This window comes from Narcine bancroftii, chromosome 2 (assembly GCF_036971445.1).
Source record: "Narcine bancroftii isolate sNarBan1 chromosome 2, sNarBan1.hap1, whole genome shotgun sequence".
Classification (NCBI taxonomy): domain Eukaryota; kingdom Metazoa; phylum Chordata; class Chondrichthyes; order Torpediniformes; family Narcinidae; genus Narcine; species Narcine bancroftii.
The window spans coordinates 314054516-314078378 of record NC_091470.1 but is presented as its reverse complement, the minus strand read 5'-3'; the positions used below and the strand labels follow the sequence as shown (position 1 = coordinate 314078378).

General features: G+C 38.2%; 2 protein-coding genes across 13 annotated transcripts in view; one reads left to right on the top strand and one right to left on the bottom strand.

Annotated features, from left to right (window-relative positions):
- LOC138755539 (N-acetyltransferase ESCO1-like) overlaps nucleotides 1-11332 on the top strand; it is a 100127-nt gene extending 88795 nt beyond the window's left edge. For both annotated transcript variants that reach the window (XM_069921710.1, XM_069921711.1), the window contains exons 9-11: nucleotides 6547-6690; nucleotides 7015-7199; nucleotides 8213-11332. In XM_069921710.1, coding sequence (XP_069777811.1) covers nucleotides 6547-6690; nucleotides 7015-7199; nucleotides 8213-8345 — 462 coding nt within the window. In that variant the 3' untranslated portion in view covers nucleotides 8346-11332. The remainder of the gene's footprint in view (nucleotides 1-6546; nucleotides 6691-7014; nucleotides 7200-8212) is intronic.
- greb1l (GREB1 like retinoic acid receptor coactivator) overlaps nucleotides 6356-23863 on the bottom strand; it is a 295802-nt gene continuing 278294 nt past the window's right edge. For 7 of the 11 annotated variants that reach the window (XM_069921699.1, XM_069921698.1, XM_069921705.1 and 4 more), the window contains 3 exons: nucleotides 20902-21102; nucleotides 19777-19915; nucleotides 13056-18407 (listed from right to left, as the gene is read on the bottom strand). In XM_069921699.1, the coding sequence (XP_069777800.1) occupies nucleotides 18244-18407; nucleotides 19777-19915; nucleotides 20902-21102 (504 nt within the window). In that variant the 3' untranslated portion in view covers nucleotides 13056-18243. Of the gene's footprint in view, nucleotides 6641-13055; nucleotides 18408-19776; nucleotides 19916-20901; nucleotides 21103-23863 lie in introns of those variants that run through there. The other 4 variants (XM_069921708.1, XM_069921704.1, XM_069921706.1 and 1 more) reach the window with 4 other exon arrangements.

Genomic DNA, 23863 nt, shown 5'->3' with positions numbered 1-23863 from the left:
TTAACCACTACACTAACTGTGCCACCCTAATATATTCTTTAGCCTACTTTCCCTGTTTTGTCTCGATACTGTTGTAATCTTACATAATTTTCATCCCTGTCCACTGTGCCATCAATTTTAGTGTCATCCATAAACTTGCTATGCTTAATAAATTGTCATACAAGTTGTCAAACAGCAGTGATCCCTGTGGCACACTACCATTAATGCCTACAGTATGCGAAACAACTCTCCATGGCCACTCTCTATTTCCCACCATCAAGCAAATTCTGTTTCTGATTGGCCCTATCACCTTGGATCCCTTGCATTTCTGCCTTTCGGACCAGTTTACCATGCAAGATATCGTCGAAGGCTGTGTTTAAAGTTCGTGCCGATGATTTCTAGTACCCTGCCTCAATCAATTTTGTTGGTTACCAAAAAGCTCATTGAAGTTCGTGAGACAATTTCCCATGCACAAAGCCATGAATTGTGCACCCTTTACATCCCATGTTGATTCTCTACTGTCAGCATCCGAAGATTATGTGCAGGCTGTCCTCAGGAGAGTGTACCAAAGGAAAGCATATACCCAGCCGAGTACTGAAAAACCTTTGCTGACCAACTGGCATGAGAAATATTCACAGATATCTTGAACATCTCACTCCATCACAACATGGTAACCACCTGTTTCAAACAGGCCTTAATCAAGGTATTGGTGTCCAAGAAGGCATCAAGCAAACTCCAAGACCTGTGAGCCTCAATACCCTACTGTGTAATTGGATCATGGATTTCCTCAACTCCAGACCCCTATCAGTGAGGATTGTCAAGAACATCTCCTCCACAATATCCATCAACACAAACACCATAGGGCAGCGTACTCAGCCCACTGCTTTACTCAATTTACACCTATGACTGAGGCTTGGTACGACACAATACCTCTGCAAAGAAGCTGATGGTACCACAATAAGAGGACTTTTTAAAAGGGGGTGAATCAGCATACAGGAGGGAGATTGAAAACTTAGCTGAACTTCTCAATCAACCTCACCAAAACCAAGGAAGTGATTGCAGACTTCAGGAGGGGAAAACCAGAGGTGTATGATACATTGATCATTTGGTGAATAGAGTGGAGAGTGAGAGTAAATTTAAATTCTTGGGACTTAATATTAGAGGATCTTTCCTGGACTTAGCGTGTGCTTTCTTCGTGAAGAAAGAACAACAGTGGCTCTACTTACTCAGCGTTGGAAACCTTGGCAAACTTCTACATGTGTGTAATGGAAAGTGTGCTGATCAGTTACATCATGGCATAGTATAATACCTCTGAGTGGAAAGCCCTGCAAAAGGTAGTGCACAGAGCTCAGGACATCGCAGACAAGACTCTCTCAACCATCGAGAAAGTCTACATGGAATGCTGCCATCCAAAGCAGCAGCAATCAGCAAGGATCCACATCACCCAGGACGTGCTCTGTTCTCAACTGCTGCAATCAGGAATGCGGTATGGATGCCACAAGGCTTGTAACACCAGTTTCAGGAACCGTTGCTATTCCTGCATCATCAGACTCCTGAAAACCAGACTCAGAGACTCTTAAGTACTCTTACTTAGCACATTATTTATTATTGAATATTTTTTTCTGTATTGCAGTTTGTTTACTTTTTTTTTGTTTACATTTTTCTCTATTGTATACCTAGTTTTCTTCTCGAGTATAGTTTACAATTACGGATATGTAGAAATTCTGCCTGGCCGGCAGGAAAACGAATCTCGGGCTTGTATGTAATTAAACAAGAAAGTCTGTACACACTGTCTAGTTTACACAAAAATGCTGGAGAAACTCAGCAAGTTGCGCAGTGTTTTTCATGTCGCAAAGGTAAAGATACATAACCAATGTTTTGTGCCTGAGTCCTTCAAGCTATGAGAAAAAGGTGGGCAGGTGCCTGAATAAAATGGGGGGGTGGGGGGAGGGAGAGACGGGAGAAGCACAAGCCTACAGGCAAGAGCTCACAGGTGGATATGGGTGGGAGGGCATGAGAAAAAAGCTGAGAAGTGATTGGGGGAAGGAATGGCTCTCTGAATGGAGAGGGAAGAGGTGGAGAGCTGGAGGATGGGAGATGGGGAGAGGCATAACGGAAACAGTGTTAATGCTATCCAATTGGAGAGTGTCCAAATGGAATAGTAAATGTTGCTCTTTCAGTTCATGGGTGGCATCGGTATGGCAGTGAATGAAGCTATGGGCAGGCATGGTGGTGGTGGGGCGTGAAATTGAAATGGTTGGCCACTGAGTAATCCCGCCATTGCAGTGGACTGACTGAAGGTAACCAGTCTCTCTGATGTAGAGAAGGCCACAACAGGAGCACCTATTATTCACAATTGAAGTGGGAAGGGATGGGAGGATGAGGGAGTCACAGAGGAAGAGGTTTCTGCACAAGGCAGAGAGGGGAAGATGTGTCTGGTGGTGGGATCATGTTGTCAACGATGGAAATTGCGGAGGATATGTTGGATGTGGTGACTGGTGGGGTAGTAAGTGAGGACAAGGGGGAATCCTGTTCTTGTTGCATCTAGGGACAGAGGGTCCAGGGAAGATGAGTGGGAAATGGAAGAGACTTGGGTCAGGGCTGAGTTGATGATGATGGGGGAAGACATGTTTTTTGAAGAAGGTGAACATTTTAGATGATCTGGAATGGAAGGCCTCATCCTGGGAGCAGATGCAATGGAGATGGAAGAATTGAGAGAAAGAATAGTATCCGTACAGGGGACAGGATATGAAGAAGTGTTGTCGAGATTATTGTGGGAGTTGGTGGGTCTGTAGAAAGCATTATATGTGATGTCGTGCATTTACTCTGACAATAATTTTGATCTTTTGACTTTTCCTAATTAATCCATGCTTTCCAAATGTAAGTAGATGTTGTATCTCAGAATCCCCTCCAATACCGTCACCACTACGGATATTAAGTTCACCAGGTTGTAGCTCCCTGGCTTATCCTTGCAACTTTAAATAAAAATCTATGACATTAGTCACCTCCAGGTTTTTCAGCACCTCACTGTGCTCAACAATAATGGAACTATCTCTGCCTGGTTTCCTTCAATTGCTTCCCATTATATCCATGGATGTGCTTGATCGAGCACATTATATGCTTTAATGTATTTTACGACCTCCGCCACATCTCTTCTGTAACCTGCACTCTCTTCAAGATATTGCTGTTTACTTGCCTGAGTTCCTCAGCCTCCATGTCTTTCTCCATGGTAAACACAGATAAGAAATTCTTGTTAAGGCCTTGCCCAACTCCTTTGGATCCATGCACCAACGACCTTATTGATCTTTAAGGAGTCATAGCATATGCTTTCCTTATCTTGCTTTTAGAAACCTCCCACTTGCCAGAGACCCCTTTACCTCCAAACAGCCTCACTCAATCTAATACCTTCAAAATTTGCCTTGGTCCATTTAAAGACTTTAACTTGTGGGCCAGTCCTACCTTTTTCCATAACTATTTTAACAACAATGGAGTTACAGTCACTGGTCCTGCTGACACTTCGGTCACTTGTCCTGCTACTTTTTTCAAGAGGAAGTTCAGTTGTGCACTCTCTCCAGTCAGACCATCTACATGTTGTTTGAGAAAATTCTCCTTAAAATATGTCTCATCCAAATCCTTTGAACTATGAAACTCCCTGACAAAATGTGTGCGGAGCTGAATGAGATGGGGGAGATATTGAACAAGTTCTTCTCTTCATTATTCACTAGGGAAAAGGATATGGAATTGTGTAGGATAAGAGAAGCAAAAGGGGTGATTATGGAAAATGTATGGATTAGGAGAAAGGGGGTGTTGGAACTTTTGAAGCATATAAAGGTGGATACGTCTACGGGTCTCGACAGGATTTTCCCCAGGACCTTGAAGGAAGTCAGGGAGGAAATAGGAGAGGTTCTGACAGTGATTTTTCAACAGTCACTAGAGGGGGACATGGTGCCGCAGGATTGGCGTATCGCAAATGTGGTTCCTCTGTTTAAAAAGGGCTCCAGGTGTAGGCTCAGCAATGATAGGCCAGTAAGTTTGAAATCAGTGGTCGGTAAACTAATGGAAAGTATTCTTAGAGATAATATGTATAAGTATCTAGAGAGGCAGGGACTGATGAGGGACACCCAACATGGGTCTGTGCAGGGAAGGTCATGTTTGACAACTCTTGTTGAATTTTTTGAGGAGGTGACTAGGAAGGTTGATGAGGGTATGCAGTTGATGTAGTCTATATGGATTTCTGTAAGGCCTTCGATAAGGTTCTACATGGAAGGTTGGCAAGGATGGTTCAGGCGCTAGGTATTAATGTTGAGATAGTCAAATGGGTTCAACAGTGGCTAGAAAGTAGATGCCAGAGAATCATGGTGGATAACTGTCTGTTAGAATGGAGGCTGGTGACGAGCAGTGTGCCTCAAGGATCGATGTTGGGTCCCTTGTTGTTTGTCATTTACATTAATGATTTAGATGATGGAGTGGTAAATTAGGTTAGTAAATATGTGAATGATACAAAAATAGGGGGAGTTGTGGATAGTAAAGATGGTTTTCAGAGACTGCAGAAGGATTTGGACGGCTTAGAAGAATGGGCTGAAAGATGGCAGATGGAGTTTAATACAGGTAAGAGTGAAGTGCTTCATTTTAGGAAGAATAATCAAAACAGGACATAGGCAGTGAAGGGGAGGGCATTGAGGAATGCAGAGGAACAGAGAGATCTTGGAATAATGATTCTTTGTTCTTTGAAAGGGGAATCTCGTGGATAGAGTGGTAAAGAAGGCTTTTGGTATGCTGGCCTTTATAAATCAAAGCATAGAATATAGGAGTTAGGAGGTGATGTTGAGACTATTTAAGGCATTGATGAGGCTGAATTTGGAATACTGTGTGCAGTTCTGGTCCCCATATTATAGGAAGGATATCAATAAGGTAGAGATGGTGCATAGAAAATCTACTAAAATGTTGCCTCGATTGCAGTATCTAGAATAAAAGTAAGATTGTTTAGACTGGGTCTTTATTCATCGGAGGGTAGAAGGTTGAAGGGGGGGGGGGATTTGATAGAGGTATTTAAAATTATGAGGGGAATATATAGAGTAGATGTGAATAGGCTCTTCCCCTTGAGGGGAGGTGAGATTGGAATGAGGAGTCATAAGGGTTAGGAGGCAAAAGTTTAGAAGTAACATGAGAGGGAGCTTCTTCACTCTGTGGAATTACCTTCCGGAAGAGGTGGTTGAAGCAAGGTCAATTTGTCATTTAAGAAAAAGTTGGATAAGTGCATTGATGTGAGGGGATTGGAGGGTATGGGCAAGGAGCAGGTAAGTGGGACTAGAGGAGATCACTTAAATCGGTACAGACTAGAGGGGCTTAAATCAGTACAGACTAGAGGTTATATATGGTTAAGTTGCATTTGTATACAATTACAACCCTGTTATTCCTATAACTGTCTGTGATCTTCCTGCACATTTACTGCTCTAATTTCTGCTGACTATTGAGAGGCCTCTAATTCAACCCTATGAAAGTATCATCCTCTTTATATATCTAAGCTCCCAAAAATGTCCTTTCAAAGTACTGTTGTGATGTTCTCCCTAATCAAAAGCTCAATACCCATACTCTTTACCTCCAGTACTTGGCTAAGTGTGTGTATCCTGATACATTGAGGTATCAATCCTGCCTTTCTCTCTCACTCATGTTTTTGTTATGACTATAATATCCTAATCCCATGTACCTAACCATGTCAAGTTCATCCTCCTTGCCTATTGGGCTTTGTGCATTAAAATAAATGCTGTTAAGCCTGTTAGACTTTCCACACATCTTCACTTGCCCCTGTTTATGCAGTCTACTGAACTTGTTCACTTTGCTATCCAAAGTTAACCTCAGTTTGCTCATCTGCTGTACTGGGTTCAATCTTTGCCAGACTAATTTAAATCTCCATGAGCAACGTGAGCAGATTTCCCCAGCAGGATACTGGTGCCCATATTATAGGAAACCATTCCTCTTGTACAAATTCTTCCCTGGAAGAGAGCCAAGAATTTGGCCTACCTCCTGCACTGATCTCTTAGCCACTGCACTAGGTTTCTGCTCCTTCCTTTGCTAGCATGTGGCACAGATAATAATCCTGAGATTACAATCCAAGAGATTCTGTGTTTTTTTGGCATGGTCCTTAAATTCTTTGGGGAATTTCTTCTCTTCCTTTCAATATCATTGATAACATTACCATTTAAATACTGACAGAGATTTATTTTTCTTGTGCTTTGTTGTGGCAACCACAATTGTAGAAGCTTCTCTGCAATCTTGCAGTAAAAAAATCTGTTGTCTAGAAGGTTAAAATGGGGAATTTTTTGAAGCTAACTTGTCAGCCTTGGTCAAAAAGTAATTGAGCCGCTTGCCCTCAATATTTTCTGTTTAGCTCCTTTATTTTTCTGTTTATATCTGAAAACAGTCTTACAAGATTGTTTCTTTTAAGATGTATGTAAACTTTTGAGTATCAAAAGTTACAATCTTGCATTAACATCCTTTATGTAGGCTAAATTGAAAGCTGAATTCCATCATGGATTTGTTTATTGTGACCCCATATATTTACCACAGGTTGAAGAAATTCGGGAGATGGTTGATAATGACCTTGGGTTTCATCAGGCAGAACTTAAGTGTCCATCCAGAACAAAAACTCTTCTCTTCATTTCTAATGATAGAAAAATAGTTGGCTGTTTAATTGCTGAACACATACAAAAGGTTTGTATTTCATTTCCATTTTGCTAAAAAATCTTGGAACTGGATGTGTTCCATTTGTAGTACCTACAAAATCAATTAAAGTTTTAAGAGAATTTTTTTTCTTTTTAATTTTCTGAAATCTCTCTCATCTCAAGGTAATTAAATGTCATTTCAATTATTAACTGGTTTTAAGATGCCAGTGGTTACTCTATGCGACCTATAGATGCTGCATTACCTGCTTGAGTTTCTCTAGCTCTTTCGTGTATCACACTAAAGTTATTAAGGTAACTGTTCAGATTGATGAAATTAGTGAAAATTGATTCCTTCTACTGTTTAACCATCTAGGGGTTCAGGGTTATAGAAGACAAAGCTACTCAACAATCGTCAAATGATGCAATTATGCATGAACGTCAGAGAGCTTGGTGCTGCTCAACCAATCCAGAGCCTGCAATCTGTGGAATAAGTAGGGTTTGGGTCTTCAGTATGATGCGACGAAAGGCAATTGCCACAAGAATGACTGACTGCCTTAGGTAAAGGGTACATTTTTTTTAAATGTATATATTTGGATTTATCTTTACAATCTATTTTTAACTAAAAGTGATAAATATTAAATAATGCTACATATTTTTTATCTTTCGAGTAATCAATCCAACATCCAAATGACTAACATAATATGAGTTTCTGGTTAGCATTTTCCACTGTGTTATCAAAATGTACCAAAATGCAACTTGCACATGGAGAGCTCATTTGAAACCAGTTACAGACTAATTGGCATTATTTCCAGTATTCTGATTCTCTTGATACATCATTGGGACTGCAGTTTGTAGGATATGTTGTTGTCAGTTGAGAACCATTAATCAACTTTGGAGCAGTGAGTACTAGTGTTCACTAGATTGTTGCACTTGCAATTTTATATGACATTTACAGTGTGACTACCATTCTGGCTCTATCCACCAACTGGTGATGGCTACTGGGTCGACCGTCTATAAAATGCATTGCTGTCATTCACTTTGACTACTCCATCAATGTTTCCGAAGTTCCTTTGCAGGTTGTACACCATTTGGACTTGAAATGTATCACCAGCCTTTATTCAGTCTAAGTTCTGGAACTCTTGGTATAACTGCACTTTGGGAGTGCCATCACTAAAAGCACAGTGGCAATTCAAAAAATTAACCTACTATTCCCTTCTCATGAACAATAAAAGCAGGCCTTGCCAGCAAAACCTAGATCCTGCGTCTTGTAATACATCTGAGTACACAAACAGATAATACATATAATGTTCCAGTGAGGATTTTTTTTAAAAAATCCTTTTTAAAACTAAGAACTTCCAAAGAATCAAAGGGGAGGCCATAATTAAAATTGCAAAAAGTGACATCTGAAGTTTTTTTTTCTGAAGGATGGAAGAAGAGATGCATTAAAATTTGTTTGTGAAACTGTTCCCAGAAATATTTTGGGGTTCCATTTACTATTTGTATCCCTTAGGCTTAGTTTACTAATGTTTATGCATTATTTAATTTTAAATCATTAATTTATTGTTTTACAGGAGTAATTTTGTATATGGCTCATATTTGAGTAAAGACGAGATTGCATTCTCAGACCCTACTCCGGATGGTAAACTCTTTGCAACCCAATATTGTGGAACAGCCAAGTTCTTGGTGTACAACTTTGTCAGTTAACCTCACAAGAAGCTTCTCAACTACCAGTGAAGATTTTTTTTTCATTCAGCCTTAGACAATTACTATAATTGAATATGAATCCCTCCATAGAGTGATGCAGCAATTTCAGGAGTTGGATTGTTGAAACTACTTTTTTAATTACTGTGAACTCAGGATTGATGACAACCAAATGGTTGTTTATATCATTAAAAAAAAACTGGAAAGGATGCAGTAACCTTTGATCTTGATTTGTATTTTTAACGTTGGAATAGTTTCTTTTGGAAGAGCATGCCTTTATTTAGTTGAGTCATGCTTACAGATATTTGGATGCTTTTAGTAAGCAGACAGTCCATTGTAAAAACATTAAACTTATTCAATGTACATATACTACAAAACTAAATATGATTTTCTAAAATTTCTCTGTGGCCTTCTTGGTCTGTATAGAAGACAAACAACTCTGTGTATATACTGTACAGTGAGCAAACAGCTTTGAATGTGTTTTTCAGAAAGTTAGGTGATTATTGTGAAAGATGCCTGTAATTTCCCTAGTTTTTGTTGTTGGGGTATCGGGCTGCTGCACTAAAGGTTAAACTGTTTTTGAGGTTATCTCTTCAGTTGCATATTTTAATCAAATTATTTAAAATATTACCATTGTTTTTATTTTGCTCTGAGAATATACAGTTGTCAGTGCAAAATGTAATACCTCATTTAATATTGATGTTGAATCACTGCAATATTTGGTGTCTGAGATCACAGTTGACACCTTGTATTAATTAAAAATCCTAGATTTGGAAAAGTTTGTTAACTCTACATTAATAGTATTATGTACAAATTTAAGAACTGTGCCTTTTTTTTAAACAGTAGGTCACAATTTGAGATTGAATGCAATTATTTTAAATCTTTGATAGCTTCTAGCTATTGCTGAGAAAATAAACATGGGTAGAAAGGCTATTACCAATTTGCATGGTAAATAACTCAAGATTTTCATGCTTCTAACGTTCCAACCAGATTCCTGATTATTTTTCTGAATTTATATAATGAGTCATTTACCAGAAGTAGACAGTGCTAAACAAAAATGTTAATGTGTCCTTCAAAAAGTCCGCTAAATCACTTATCTAAAATTTTAAGCCTCTCACTGGGAGTAAAATAGAAGTGCTCCATATAAAAAAGCCAGGTTATTTTTAAATTCATGTTTGTATTCCTGGACCTAGTTACTTCTTGAAATCATTTCAAAATCTTTTCACTGATGAGTTGATCGAGCCATTGCAAAGCACATTGCTTTAATCTGAAGAAGGCCAAGATGTTTATTTAATGACTCCTGGACTGTTTACATTTGCATACCCTTTTCTCAGCCTGGATCATCACATGAGTTATATGAAGTGAAATGTTCTCTGTTGCTTAAAATTTTAATTTTTTTGGTTACTGGTCATGCCTAAGCATACTAAATTTTTAAAAAATCTATTTGGTGAGTGAATTGTAGTTTAGTTGTTTAATGGAATGATTTTGAAGTGGAAATTGGGAGTGTGTGTGTGTGTATAAATAAAAATATATATTTGGATTCAGGTAACATTTTCTTGATGAATCTTTTTAAGTTAGGCTACATTTTAATTTAAGGTACTTAGAATGGTTCACAGCTTAGCAAAACATCAAAAAGATGCATGTGAATTCTAGTCAGCAGGCAACTGCAGGATGTAGAACAAAATTTAAGCTTAGCAAAGAGTGTGGAGGAACTTGGCAGTTCAGGCAGCATTCCGCTGAGACAAGTGCTCAGTCAGTGAGTCCCTCCAACTTGTCTTTGTTTACTCAGATTCCAACATCTGCAGATTGTTTTAAAGCCCAGTAATATCTTCAGTCACCAGAGTTCAGAATAGTTAACATTTACCTCGTGTAACAATTATTTGTAAATAGGTATAGAATTATCAAGTTGGGAACAGATAGGAAATAGAAGCTTAGTTAGATCTAGAAGATGCAATTATAACAGTAGTTTATATCAGCCTGTCTATTGTTTTCTAATATTTGCCTGTTCCCAAAGTGGCAATTCTATTTATACCATAATGGTACAATAAGATGTTTTTTTACTGGTGAATGTCATGTGGCCTGAGGTCATGTGTCATGTGCTCACTGATGACGACAAAAGGCCCTCTGCAATTCCAACACCTGGTATGAATCTGTCATAGACCGGTCATGATTTGTTTTAAATGGGAGGAGGCTAAAATTGTAATTGTGATGCAGTATAACCTAAAATGTACAACATTTTAAATGGACCAAATGCAGCTGTTTAAAAAAAACTCTTCATTTTACCTTAACTCTGAAATTATTTAGAATTAAATCATCAGGATGACTGCATGAAAATTACTTGATGAGCAACAAATACCCAATGGTTTTAAGAAACCACGCACAAGTACTGTGGTTTAAACATTCAGTAATACCTAGTAAAGTTTGCAAAGGGGAAACCCACTATTCCTTTTTGGTGAATACAGTTGTTTTGTATTTTTTATGAAACTAGATCACAATTACTGCAGATTGTCTTGAGTGGAAATTTACAATTCCTATCCTATAAATTTTACTTAATACCATTCTTTATTCTTTTGTTATCTTGTAATTTGATCATATGCCAGTTTTTATTGAAAAGCAGGAGACTATTGATGTATCCCAGCTGGAAGATGTACAGTACGATATATGTAACTCAGAAAATGGTTTGGACAATAAATTTGATTGTTGGAGGGCCAAGTGCTGTTTAATTGAATTATTTCTGGAAAATTATACAACCATCTAATTACAGTTAATGAGCTGCTGGAGTTGAGTTGAACTAAATAAAACACTTTTTTAGTAATAGGTATTCTTTTTGTGTTTTTCCAAATTGTACTCCGTCTCAAAATGTGTGGGCTGAAGCAGATCATGGGATGTTAAAATCCACCTAGTCTAAAGATGACTATTGGTTTACCTCCCCCCCAGCTCAAATAATAATATATGTAGCCTTTATTAAATGTATATCTATATTGACCAAACTGGTAGTGATTGTTTAATGATGTTCAATTTTGATCCTTTTAGTATCTTAAAATATTTTCCTTAAAGAAAGCTATTTTTGCTCTTTTTTAATCCTTCCAAGTAACTTAGATTTCAAGAACTCTAAAGACCTTTAAATTTGACCAATTCATTTGAATTCATTATGGATTATTTTGATAAAAGAACTTAATTGCCAGATATCCTCCCCATTTCTAATCTGTTGCAAAGATGCTGGAAAAAAAGGAGAGAGAAATTTAATCATAATCATCCTCCAATGAAGTCAATGGTCTCATGGTGAACTGAGTATGTGCTGTGTATATTGTATTAACATGGATCTTCTGCATTAATTAATGCTAATATGTGTACATACTAAAATGAAATCTCTGGATTTCCTATTTGACCTGTGTGTAGACCTCAGAGGTGCTGCATTTTTTCCTTGCTAACTGCCAGAAGGCAATACTTTGAGTGCATAACAAGAAAATACTGTGATTATTGAGGTTGTAACATGATGCCTGTGATTTAACATTTGAAAAATCAATCTTGTAGACAATAGGAATGAAACATCAATGTTATATCAGGATCTTTTCATTCTCATCTCTTTGCTTGTCTGCTATACAATTTACTCTTTGGTGTTAATAAACAATTGGCTTTTCATGCACCAGTTTTGTAATTGAGGAGGTAGCCTCTGCAAATAATGATGCTATTTACCATATGTCATACTAGTCAATTAGTTAACTTTTCTTCTGCTATGTGACAGAATATTTGACAGTGCTTGTACTTCTTACATTTTTGCTCTTACCTCTTTTCCCAGCCAAAGCAATACTAGTTTCCCTTGTTCTTGCCTTGTACTTCCATATTTTCTAATATCTCCAGTAGGATTTCCAAATTTAAATTTCACTAGTAGAATTGGCATTCAGAGATGTCCATTATCAATTATTAACCAAACGATGGTATAACTTCAATCCAAGGACTTTCATCCTGCTAGCCCCACAAAACGCTTTGTTTTTCCACCACTTTCCTCAATGAGCATTGGCCTGAAAGTGGAGTCTTGTGCATACAGGTGCTCCTCAACTTGTGATGGGGTTACATTCGGGCAAACCAATTGTAAGTCAAAAAAAATCTTAAATCGAGAAAGAATACCACATCAACCATTTTTGATGGGTTGTTTAAATTTTAAAATATTTTAAATTTAGACATACAGGACGGTAACAGGCCATTTCAGCCCACGAGACAATGCACTCATTCACGTGATTGCTACAGAGAGTGCGAGCTTATTTGAGTCAGCATCGCAAGAGAGTATGCTGTACAATACTATTGTGCGATGCTGCCAGTGCCCAGAGAGAGCAGCGTACTGCATATCGCAAGCGCAGGATCAGATCAGAATTCAAAATTGAAAGTAGGGATTCGAACCATCATAACTTCGGCAAAATTGTAAGTTGGGCCATCAAAAGTAGGGAAGCACCTGTATTTTAAAAGGTAATTTTGTGAAGCCACCAGCTTATCCATATATACATATTAGATGATGTTGATTATTAATGAATCTCAACATGGAGTTGACAGTTCTAACAGGTTTGAACATGCTACCTCATGAGTGAATTATAAGGATTAACTCATCATAAAGAAAATTAGGAAAAGAGTTGTTGCTTTTTCAACCACTCCTAGGGACCCATATGTAAACTAGGAGATTTTTATATCAAAATGCCTGTAAATAAATAATTTCAACAATTTTTCAGTTTAAATGTCAATTTAATACATTCAAAGTAAACTAACACATTCAAAACAAACTGAAACCACAATTGCAGTAAGACAATTTGATACAAACATTGTACAAATGTTGAAAGTTGAGGTAGATCTGGTTAGAAAAACAAAATTCACCATATTTGGGGATCCAAAAAGTAATTAATATCAGAATTAATAAAGATAAAGCAGCAATTAGATAAAACATCCTAATGAATTACAAACGCCATTGCATAATTTAAACTTCACAGTCAAGTTGTTCATATTCTAGAGCTTGTCTAATACTAGATGTTTTATTTTAAATCAACTACTGTTTACATGCAACAAAAAATACTCACCTTCAATTGTAGCACTCTTTAGAATGTAGCTATCCTACACAGAGCATTAAGTAAAATATTGAAGTGAGAAAATTAATACAATACCCAAGATCAATGTTCAGGCTGGAGTGGGACTTTTCTGCCTTGTACTAGTTCTTCAAGTAGGTATTTTCAATTTTTATTTTTGGAACCCAACTATTATGCAGAAATGAGATGAATGGTGCGCTCTTTTGTGTATTGCCTATTTATGTTTCACATGGTGTTTGTTATTTAAGGCATGAAAATGTACATTGTAGGCTATAATTATGGTGTCAAGTTGCAGTGGGATTTGAACAATAAGATAGGAGAAGCAAACTTTGTAAGTGCATCCCCATCAACTGTAATAATAATGTCAAAGCCCAATCCACTTGTTTGATCTATTTGGAGAACCTGAAAAAGTACAAAACCATAAAATATAGATAAGCATGTCAGTTGTGGTCCACAAACCAGTGTAACAAAGATAAATGGTTATTGATGCAGTAAAATAAACAGTGTCAAATGATTGCTCTTCTATCCTGCTAATGTTTCAACTGTGAAACTAGCACTAGCCAATGAGGAGGATGTCATTACTGTATATAATCAATGTATCAGAGGTTTGTGTAAGAACTTGACATTCATTTCAGTGAAATTTCCATGGGTAAAATTGTGTGCTGTAAGTAAATCACACCCTGGTCTTTCACATGGACCTCATGTCAAAAAATGGATACTTAAAATCTGCTAAATACTTTTTTTTACCTCCCATGGTGATAAAAGGCCTTGCCTGAAGTGGCCAAAAGATATTTGGTGCTTAAAAAGGGTACCTAAAAGCTGTCAACTTGTTTGGAGCCTGGAGTGTTAGAAAATATGGGCAGAAGTCAATTGTAAAGAACCAATAAGTGATTTTTGATGCACAAATAAATACTTGGAAATGTAGCTGCAGCATCAACTGTTTTACGAAAGGTAAGTAAGCATGAATGTACAGCATCCTGAAGGTGTTTGATCAGACTAGTGTAGTCTGATAAATGTGATCAATTGTGAAGCATATAGACCTCATGGATGAGATCCAAGTGCAAGGCCAACATAATTTTTCTATTGTGATGCCCAAGTTCAGGATGAGATGGATGACCCATACTGGGAAAGATTTGTTTGATTTAAAAACTATTCCACTGATCCATTTATGACTGGTAGTTTGCATCATTTATGTATAGAATTATAATTCAAACTATTTTAGAAACTAAAAATTCTGAATCATTGTATTTCAGCATAGCTCCTGGCATGAATATATTTGAAATGATGCAGATGATTAATGACACTAATAGCTCACTTGCTCTTGTACTAACAAACGTTATTGGATCATGATTCTAAAATGTGGTAGATACATGTATATTTTTTATAAAGTCAACAGCCTTGACTAATACATTCAATGGTATGATGAAATCATTGTTGTTTTATTTGCATCATTTGTTAAATGGCCACATGAAATTTAAGATCAGTCCTGCAGAAAAGAGTTTTCTGAAAAAATCTGGGGTCATTTAATTGGCTACCCAAAATTTCGAACGGAGCCAAAGTAGAATGTGAGTTTGTCACACGTGCGTACTTTGTTTCAGCTACTATCTTGATCTACTGCACTTTTCCTGAATTTTCTGTTTTAAGGATGTATTTAACAGCATTTTGTTGAGAGTGTGGAAATGTCTATGGAGGAACACTGTGAATAGTGACCACACTCTGGTAAGTGAAAGGTTGAATTAATGCCTTAAACTGGAGGAGGGCTAATTTCAATAGTACAAGATAGGACCTAGAAAAAGTAGATTGGGGCAGAGGGATAAATAATATCCGATAAATGGGAGGCATTAAAAAAGCAAAATTGTTAAGTGTTCAGTCAGTATGTTCCTTCAGATCAAAAAGCAAATATAATTAGATTCGATAACCTCGAATAACAAAAGTAATTGAAGTTTTTTTGTCAGAAAAACTAAGTCCGGTATAGGAAATTGTTAGCAAATGAGTTGAGATCTTAAGCTGTAAGGAGAGAAAAAGGGAGACATGAAGTTGCCCTCCAAAATAGAATGAAAGAGGTATGAATAGATGCAAAAGGATAGTTGGGGAAAGAGTAGGGATCAAAGGGGAAGTTGTGTGGAGATTGGGGGGGGGGGGGCGGGTGGTGGGATGGGTATGGTGTCTTGAATAACTTTTTGGGGTTGGCATTTGTCAGGAAGAAGGATAGAGAGATAGGGGAAGTGTATTCACTACTGTATCTAAAATTGTGTTCATCAGGAAAGAGGAAGTGTTAGAGATATTTATATATGTTAAGGTGAACAAATCCCAGAACCAGATCGAATCTAATTCAGGATGTTAAGGGAAGTGACTGCAAGTATTCTTGCAGAGATTTAAGCCACAGCCGAGGTACTGGAAGACACAATCAAAGCATTTAAGATTGGAAAGGAATAGTGGATTCTTGTAGGTGGGCATTACAGTGGATGAGTTGAGCTATTGAGCCTGTTTACATGCTCTAACTTTAATGGTGCTGACTCCATAATTGGTGCTTGCCCACATTATGTTCATACCTTGAAGGGCCAAGCCCAAAACGTTGGTTATGTATTTTTATCTTTGCTACATAAAGTACAGTGCGTGACCTGCTGAGTTTCTCCATTATTGTGTTTTTTTACATTTCAGTTGTTGAAGATTTGCTGTGCATGTGTAAAATACATTAGCTACAAAAGGCTTTACTTTGCAAAATTGTTCTCAACACAACATTGTACAGAGTAACTAAAACTTATCACTCCAGCCTGAATCTTGAATTGCGTCTTTCAATTACTTGAATGAACATTTTCATGGTATGCGTAGTATAAAAAAGCAACTATTTTTCATAACCACTGAAATTTAAAAGTATACATATACTGGCATTGGAGCTTAGCATACCTTGTCATAAAAATGTACAGAGTTCATTGACAAGACTGGGTCTAATGCTAAAGCAGAATCCCAATCAAAATGTACTGATTTAATAGAATTTGACAGATTGGTGCAAGAGGCATACAAATTAATATTTTGTTGGAGAGGTCTATATTTTAACTACTTCTAGGTCGTAATGTGAAAAGCATGTGTGGAATTTGAATTTCTGCAATACATTCATGTAGTACAAAGGTACCTGAGATCTGCAACAATAAGACTTGCTCTTCACGTTTCAGTGATTTATCTCCCAATAGTAATAATATTGTGGGTCGTCTTTAAAACCCATAAGCCCCTTATGTATAAAACTCAAGTGGATTAAATAAAGGGTCTGTTCCTTCACCATTTTTGTTCGGTAACATGTGTAGTGTGCAGAATTTGTGCAGTATTTGTGTGCATTATTTGTGAGAAGGCACATAAAATATTTGCACCTTCATGTGTCATTCCCATTTAATGTCCGAGCATGTGTACATTTGCAGGCCTGTGGCTGTTGATAGCTTGAAGTTTATACTAACATTGCAACTGAAAAGTCATTGTTTTCCTCTCCATTTGTCAATTTGGAATGTTAAAATTTCAAACTTGGATCAAAAGTAGCTGTAGGCCAAGTAATCAGTTTAGAAAGATTGTAAAATCAGTTTAAATTATAGTTTTAAAATCCTTTTGACTGGGGCACCAGTGATAAGGCAAGGACTGCAGTACTTTCCCATTTCATACAATTACTCAGCGATAACACTTTTTTAGTTGCCAGTAAGATTAGCAATGCAAACAGACTGCACCAGATGTATAAAAATCAGTCAAAAAAGTTAAGTATCACAAAAATAATTTACAACTAAACCAATGCTGTATGTATTCAATCATCCCACAGATTATCTCAGACAAGGAGACCATTAGATGTGTGATATTTGTTCACATTTACTATACAAAAAAACCCAAGAATTATCATCAACTGTTACTTTTTACCATTTTAACATTGATAATGTTTTTGATAAGTTTGCTTGTGTATCCAAAATCTGATTCAATGCACTATGAAAATAGGAGCAAAAAACACAATGTTGTAAAAGTAAATACAAGCAAGCAACTAGTGCAATATAGGGAAAACTGATCTTCTCGACAATGAGAGAAGACAGACAATTAGGTTTTGTAAAATTAAAAATCAACAAAAGGCCTGTATTGTTCATGGAGGGAAAATATTTCTGGATATGTTGCTATTAAAAATTTTAGCACTAGTCCCACTGAAAGTATTATGTAACTACATTACCCTCTTTTTATATTTAGATGAAAACAGCTAGATGTGGGAGCTCACTTAAAATATGCCAGGTCAGGAACTCCTCCAAATAAGTAAAACTATACATTACAAACCCACAAAAAAAGGAATACCATTGTCACCTATATGCAAAACCCTGAGTTTAACTGTAATTATGTACAGTCAAAATGGTGACAGAGAACCTCAAAATAACGTCTTCAATTGCTTTTGCTCCACTGTTCAGCTTCTGTTTCTTCAGTGAAGCTTTTCTGTGCCTGGCAAGTTCACTCTATTTTTGATCCATGTCTATTTTTGACCTATCTTGGAATTATCACAAGTTTGGTTCTAAAGAACAAACATTCTTCATTTCGTACTGCCTTTTTCTGCCATATTGACTGGGTTGTTGTGCCATTCTCTTTGCCAATTGCACACTAAACTCTTCAGGAGTTGCTGAAGAAACTGACCTCGAGTAATAGATCCTTACACATTGAGCACTTTGTCCATGTTTGATAAAGTGACCAAGGTCAGGTAACAAAAAAAAAGTTCTAATTTTGTTTCTCGAACTGTGTCACTTCTCTCTGGAGTTATACATTGTGCTCTGTAACACTGGCATTTGGGTCACCCACCACCTGCTATTTCTTGTTGGCTGGTGAATTTAAATATGCCGTCCAGTCAGAAAGTAAAGTGGTTTATCATCACTGCTGTTAGCTGTCTGAAACTCATCACGTAGCCGGAATTGCCATTCATCTTCCAATTCTAGACGTACGATGGTTTGACGTAGTGAACTTCGGTCTTGACAGATCACACAAAGTGTGGCAGCTTTAATTGCAAATGCAAATAAGATTTATGATTTCACAAAAATGCATTATTTCAATTTTATAAATTACAGTTTCACCCCGATGTGAGTTGTTTCCCATTTAGTATCTCCAAGCTAAACACATTAATCAGCTAGCAGTCATTACAAACTATCTGCCACTGCAATACTTTCAAACAATAAGCAAGAGGAGAGAAATGAACTGTGGAGTCACATTGAGTATACAGTTGAAGCAGAAACTAAGATGAAACAACATATCAGCACTGGTTTAAAAAGTCAAGCGAGAAACTACACAGTTTTATCTTGAGATAGGAGCATTAATCAAATAACTAAAATTGGCAGAGTACAATTACAAAGCTCTGACAGCAGCCTACAGCATGCTTTTTATTTACAGAAATGTGGGTGCAAAATCAAATGGCAGCAGGTAGAACAATAACTCCTGCAATTTTTTTCAACCATTCATTCCTTGCATTGGATTGGATCCCATCCATCTTATTAACTATTTGTTATTATGCTAACACCAATGATCAACCTGATACCAACCAGAAAAGCAGTCATGAACGTCAATGCAGTTCCAACAATCAGGGGTGATCTGGGATTCACAAGCCTAGAAATTCGAATGTTGTGTATGATTTTACATTCAAGGTGCCATGATGGAGTGCCACAGTGATCAGTGCTGTAATGTTTTTAATGTGTCAAATTCGTAGAACTTTCCAAGTGCAAAAAGTTCTCTAAGGAAATTTGAATTGAGTGCTTAAGTGTGCTATGCCTGGAGGCAGCACTGATGTCAAGCTGGATGCTATATGTATGGGAAGCAATGTGGCGTCATACAGGAGATCAGAGACAGTGATCCTAATCTGAATAATTGTGGGTGAGTTTGTCATGGAGGACAATCCAAGTAATTAAGTCTCGCTCTCTATCTTAACAGCAGTCGCTCTGATTCTCTCCCCTACTGCCTCTGTGACCACTATAAATTACTAACTGCTCTTTCAGAAAGAACATATCTTTCAGCTGGGAGATTATGTACAATCGTTAAAATATTTCATTTCTGAATTACATACAATTACTGACTATAATCATTTAAAGACAGAGGAATCCTACCTCTTTAATCCAAGGCACCATTCATGTATACAAAAATTGTGGTTCTGCAATGAACTACTGAGAGTTTTGTGCCTTTTTAGAAATGTTTCTATATCCCCCCTAAACAATTCATAGCTCAATGCCTATTCCCAGGATTTCCTAGTTTGCTGCCACATGGTGCTGTGTCTGGACATTCTGGCTGCAATAGGAGGAACATCTTCAAATTAAGTTACAATTCCCTAGCCATCAAATTGGGGAACTACACAAACAGAAAAAAAAATGATGCTCAATTACCTTTAAGAAACATGAACTTCTTGAGAAAGTCAGTAACAACAAATGAGTCACAGAGGTAGAGAAGAAGTCCACTGAACAACACCTCCTCAGATTTTATGTTAACTGAGTGAGGTCTCGAACTTACATAACACACAGAAATCTGAGAGTGGCAAAGAAAAGCAAAGTTAAATATATAACGTGAGAAAAATATGCCTTAAACATATATACTGTGTGGGGGTGTGTGTAAAATATGATGCTTCTTATCCAGAACTATTGAGCTATTTTTCTACCATATTTTTCAGATTAAGATGATCATAAAATTAATAAACATGTTAGCAAATTAAGTTGTATTATAGATGTTGATAGGAATACTGATATATTAGTTGGAAACTGACAGTCTTGAGGTTATGTGCAACAAAACCATTTAATTTAAAGGTTTTTTTAAAAAAATGAAAAATACATGGAATTTGCATTAAATTAAATAATTTGTATTAATTTGATACATTTTGATATTTAATGATTAAATCCACCATCTCCAAGAACAAGATAATCATACTAGGACCAATACCAACTGTAGCCCCCTTCAATACAGGCCCTTTAAATACCACCAATAGCAGGCCTCATATAGCAATGAGTTATATACTTCATTGCTTTTGGCCCATTATGTTGTGGGATTGCTTTGGAATTTTGTGCAATTGATATAAATCAAATGCTGTTAGACAATTGATGCCACCATGGGACTTGGACTGAATATCCAGAAGCAAACCATACTTTTGCTCTACACCAGCCATTTTTTCCCCAATGATATACCACCTTAAGTAATCCTTTACTAACCACAGAGCAACTATGTCATACGTGAGAGTTGAAAAAAGGTTGAGAACCCCTGATCGACACGATCAACATTTGGTCATATTAACTTACATAGCGCGTAAAAATGCTGCACAAACAAGATTTTTAAGACCAATGACGTGTTTGTTGGAGAATTCAAAATGTACGTTTAAAATACTAAGGCTGTTTGATATTCTCTCCTGTTAAGACCAAATAATGGAATAATAATCATATTAGATATTACACACAGCAAAACTAAGGTCTATGTAAGGTTGACATTCTAGTTTAATGCAGTAACTGATTTAAGCAACCACTCACCTCAGGGCCCAAGTTCATGTAACAGTCAATAGACAACACTGGATTCTTACTGTTGTGTATAGCTTTAGGAAAGAGTTTGTAACTAGTGTATTGTAGGAATTTCTCCAAGAGAAACTGGGCGGGAGCAGCCAGCATTGTGCTTTCACTGTCAGGAGCACAGACATACTGTGAGGCAGAAATCATATTGAGACTTTCACTCACCTAGATTTTCAAAAAAAAAAGGAGGCTGTCAATAAACAGGTCAAGTAAGGAAATAATCTGATCTTCCCACGTGGCCTGTGGCACAAAATACATAGTTGTATCCGAGAACCTAATCCTCAAGCCTAAATAATAAATTAGTAAAATAAGGCTTAGAACCACTGAACTAAACAGGAAATTCTGAAGAAATTCAGTTGGTCAGGCAGCACGAGAAGAATTAGAAGTGAAATCTGTATTTCAGCTCAACCATCCTTCACCCGAAGCATTAATAACTCTGTTGGTTGCCACAGATGCTACCCAAACTACTGAGTCAAGCCAGCAATTTTTGTTTTGATCTGAAACCTCTATTGTATCCCACTGGGTGCACTTGGCGTTCTGGCAGCCATGTGCCAATGACAGCTTTATTCATAAATGTCCTGCTGTTGACTACAGCACTTCAAGAAACTGTTATTAAATGGACATTTCAGACTTTTTCAAGCAAAAATAGGGCAAACATAATAGAGGCCTAGGAACTGGAAGGTCAATAGCAATAGGTTGGTGTAGTGGTTAATACAATGCCTTAACGATGCCAGCAATTGGAATTGGGTTTGAATCCGTGCTGTCTGTATGTTCTCCCCATGTCTGCGTGAGTTTTCTCCGGGAGCTCTGGTTTCCTCCCACCATTCAAAACATACAGGGGGTTGTAGGTTAATGGGGTGTAAATTGGGCGGCATGGACTCGTGGGCCAATTGTTACTGTGCTGTATGTCTAAATTTTAAAAAGTGTTCATCAATTTTATCCAATATTTCATATGACATAGGAGGCCTTGAGCCTACAAAGTCTACATCACAAAGCATTCCCATTCCTCCCACTAAAATTCCACATTGCCTATTCCCCCACATTCCAATAAACTCTCCCATTCCTATCACTCACCTACTCATCACAGAGACCAATTAACCTACCACATAATTAACCTTCTTTCCACTCACATACCATCTTACGTAATCCCTTACTAACCACACCTAACTCTTGCTCTTGTGAACTACTCTTTGCAGACGATGCCGCTTTAGTTGCCCATTCAGAGCCAGCTCTTCAGCGCTTGACGTCCTGCTTTGCGGAAACTGCCAAAATGTTTGGCCTGGAAGTCAGCCTGAAGAAAACTGAGGTCCTCCATCAGCCAGCTCCCCACCATGACTACCAGCCCCCCCACATCTCCATCGGGCACACAAAACTCAAAACGGTCAACCAGTTTACCTATCTCGGCTGCACCATTTCATCAGATGCAAGGATCGACAATGAGATAGACAACAGACTCGCCAAGGCAAATAGCGCCTTTGGAAGACTACACAAAAGAGTCTGGAAAAACAACCAACTGAAAAACCTCACAAAGATAAGCGTAAACAGAGCCGTTGTCATACCCACACTCCTGTTCGGCTCCGAATCATGGGTCCTCTACCGGCACCACCTACGGCTCCTAGAACGCTTCCACCAGCGTTGTCTCCGCTCCATCCTCAACATCCATTGGAGCGCTTTCATCCCTAACGTCGAAGTACTCGAGATGGCAGAGGTCGACAGCATCGAGTCCTCGCTGCTGAAGATCCAGCTGCGCTGGATGGGTCACGTCTCCAGAATGGAGGACCATCGCCTTCCCAAGATCGTGTTATATGGCGAGCTCTCCACTGGCCACCGTGACAGAGGTGCACCAAAGAAAAGGTACAAGGACTGCCTAAAGAAATCTCTTGGGGCCTGCCACATTGACCACCGCCAGTGGGCTGATAACGCCTCAAACCGTGCATCTTGGCGCCTCACAGTTTGGCAGGCAGCAACCTCCTTTGAAGAGGACCGCAGAGCCCACCTCACTGACAAAAGGCAAAGGAGGAAAAACCCAACACCCAACCCCAACCAACCAATTTTCCCCTGCAACCGCTGCAACCGTGTCTGCCTGTCCCGCATCGGACTTGTCAGCCACAAACGAGCCTGCAGCTGACGTGGACTTTTTACCCCCTCCATAAATCTTCGTCCGCGAAGCCAAGCCAAAGAAAACACCTAACTCTGAGGAATCCCATGCCTATCCCTTCATTACAGCCAATAGGAGACACCATTGTTAGTGGAGGCAGGGGATATAAAGAAGGTTAATGGGCCCTGTAACCAAAAGGCAAAATGAGCTCAAGCAGAGAAACCACTTGTACTGACAATAACCACACCAGCAGTGCGAGTATAAGACAGCTTTCTTCTTTGGCTTGGCTTCGCGGACGAAGACTTAATGGAGGGGTAATGTCCACGTCAGCTGCGGGCTCGTTTGTGGCTGACAAGTCTGATGCGGGACAGGCAGACACGGTTGCAGCGGTTGCAAAGGAAAATTGGTTGGTTGGGGTTGGGTGTTGGGTTTTTCCTCCTTTGTCTTTTGTCAGTGAGGTGGGCTCTGCGGTCTTCTTCAAAGGAGGTTGCTGCCTGCCGAACTGCTTTAATAAACTAATATGTACACTAAGAGGTCTTGTCTCTCTGCAAGACAAACCTGGAAGGCTAGACTGTAGCTCTGGACTACTTTATCTACAAGGTCACTGGGATGACCCCTGGTGACCTAGTGGTGTAATTACATATCACCACACCACTGTGGAATGGCCATAGTAGTAATACCAGGTATGTGAGTGGATCTTTAAGGCTTTGACCTGAGAAGCAGGATGTGGGAAGTCAAGGATGCCTAATGCTCTCGTTGCTGACAACATTTAAATTTAGACCCAGCGTGGTGACAGGCCCTTCCAGCCAGAGCCTGTGACACCCAGAT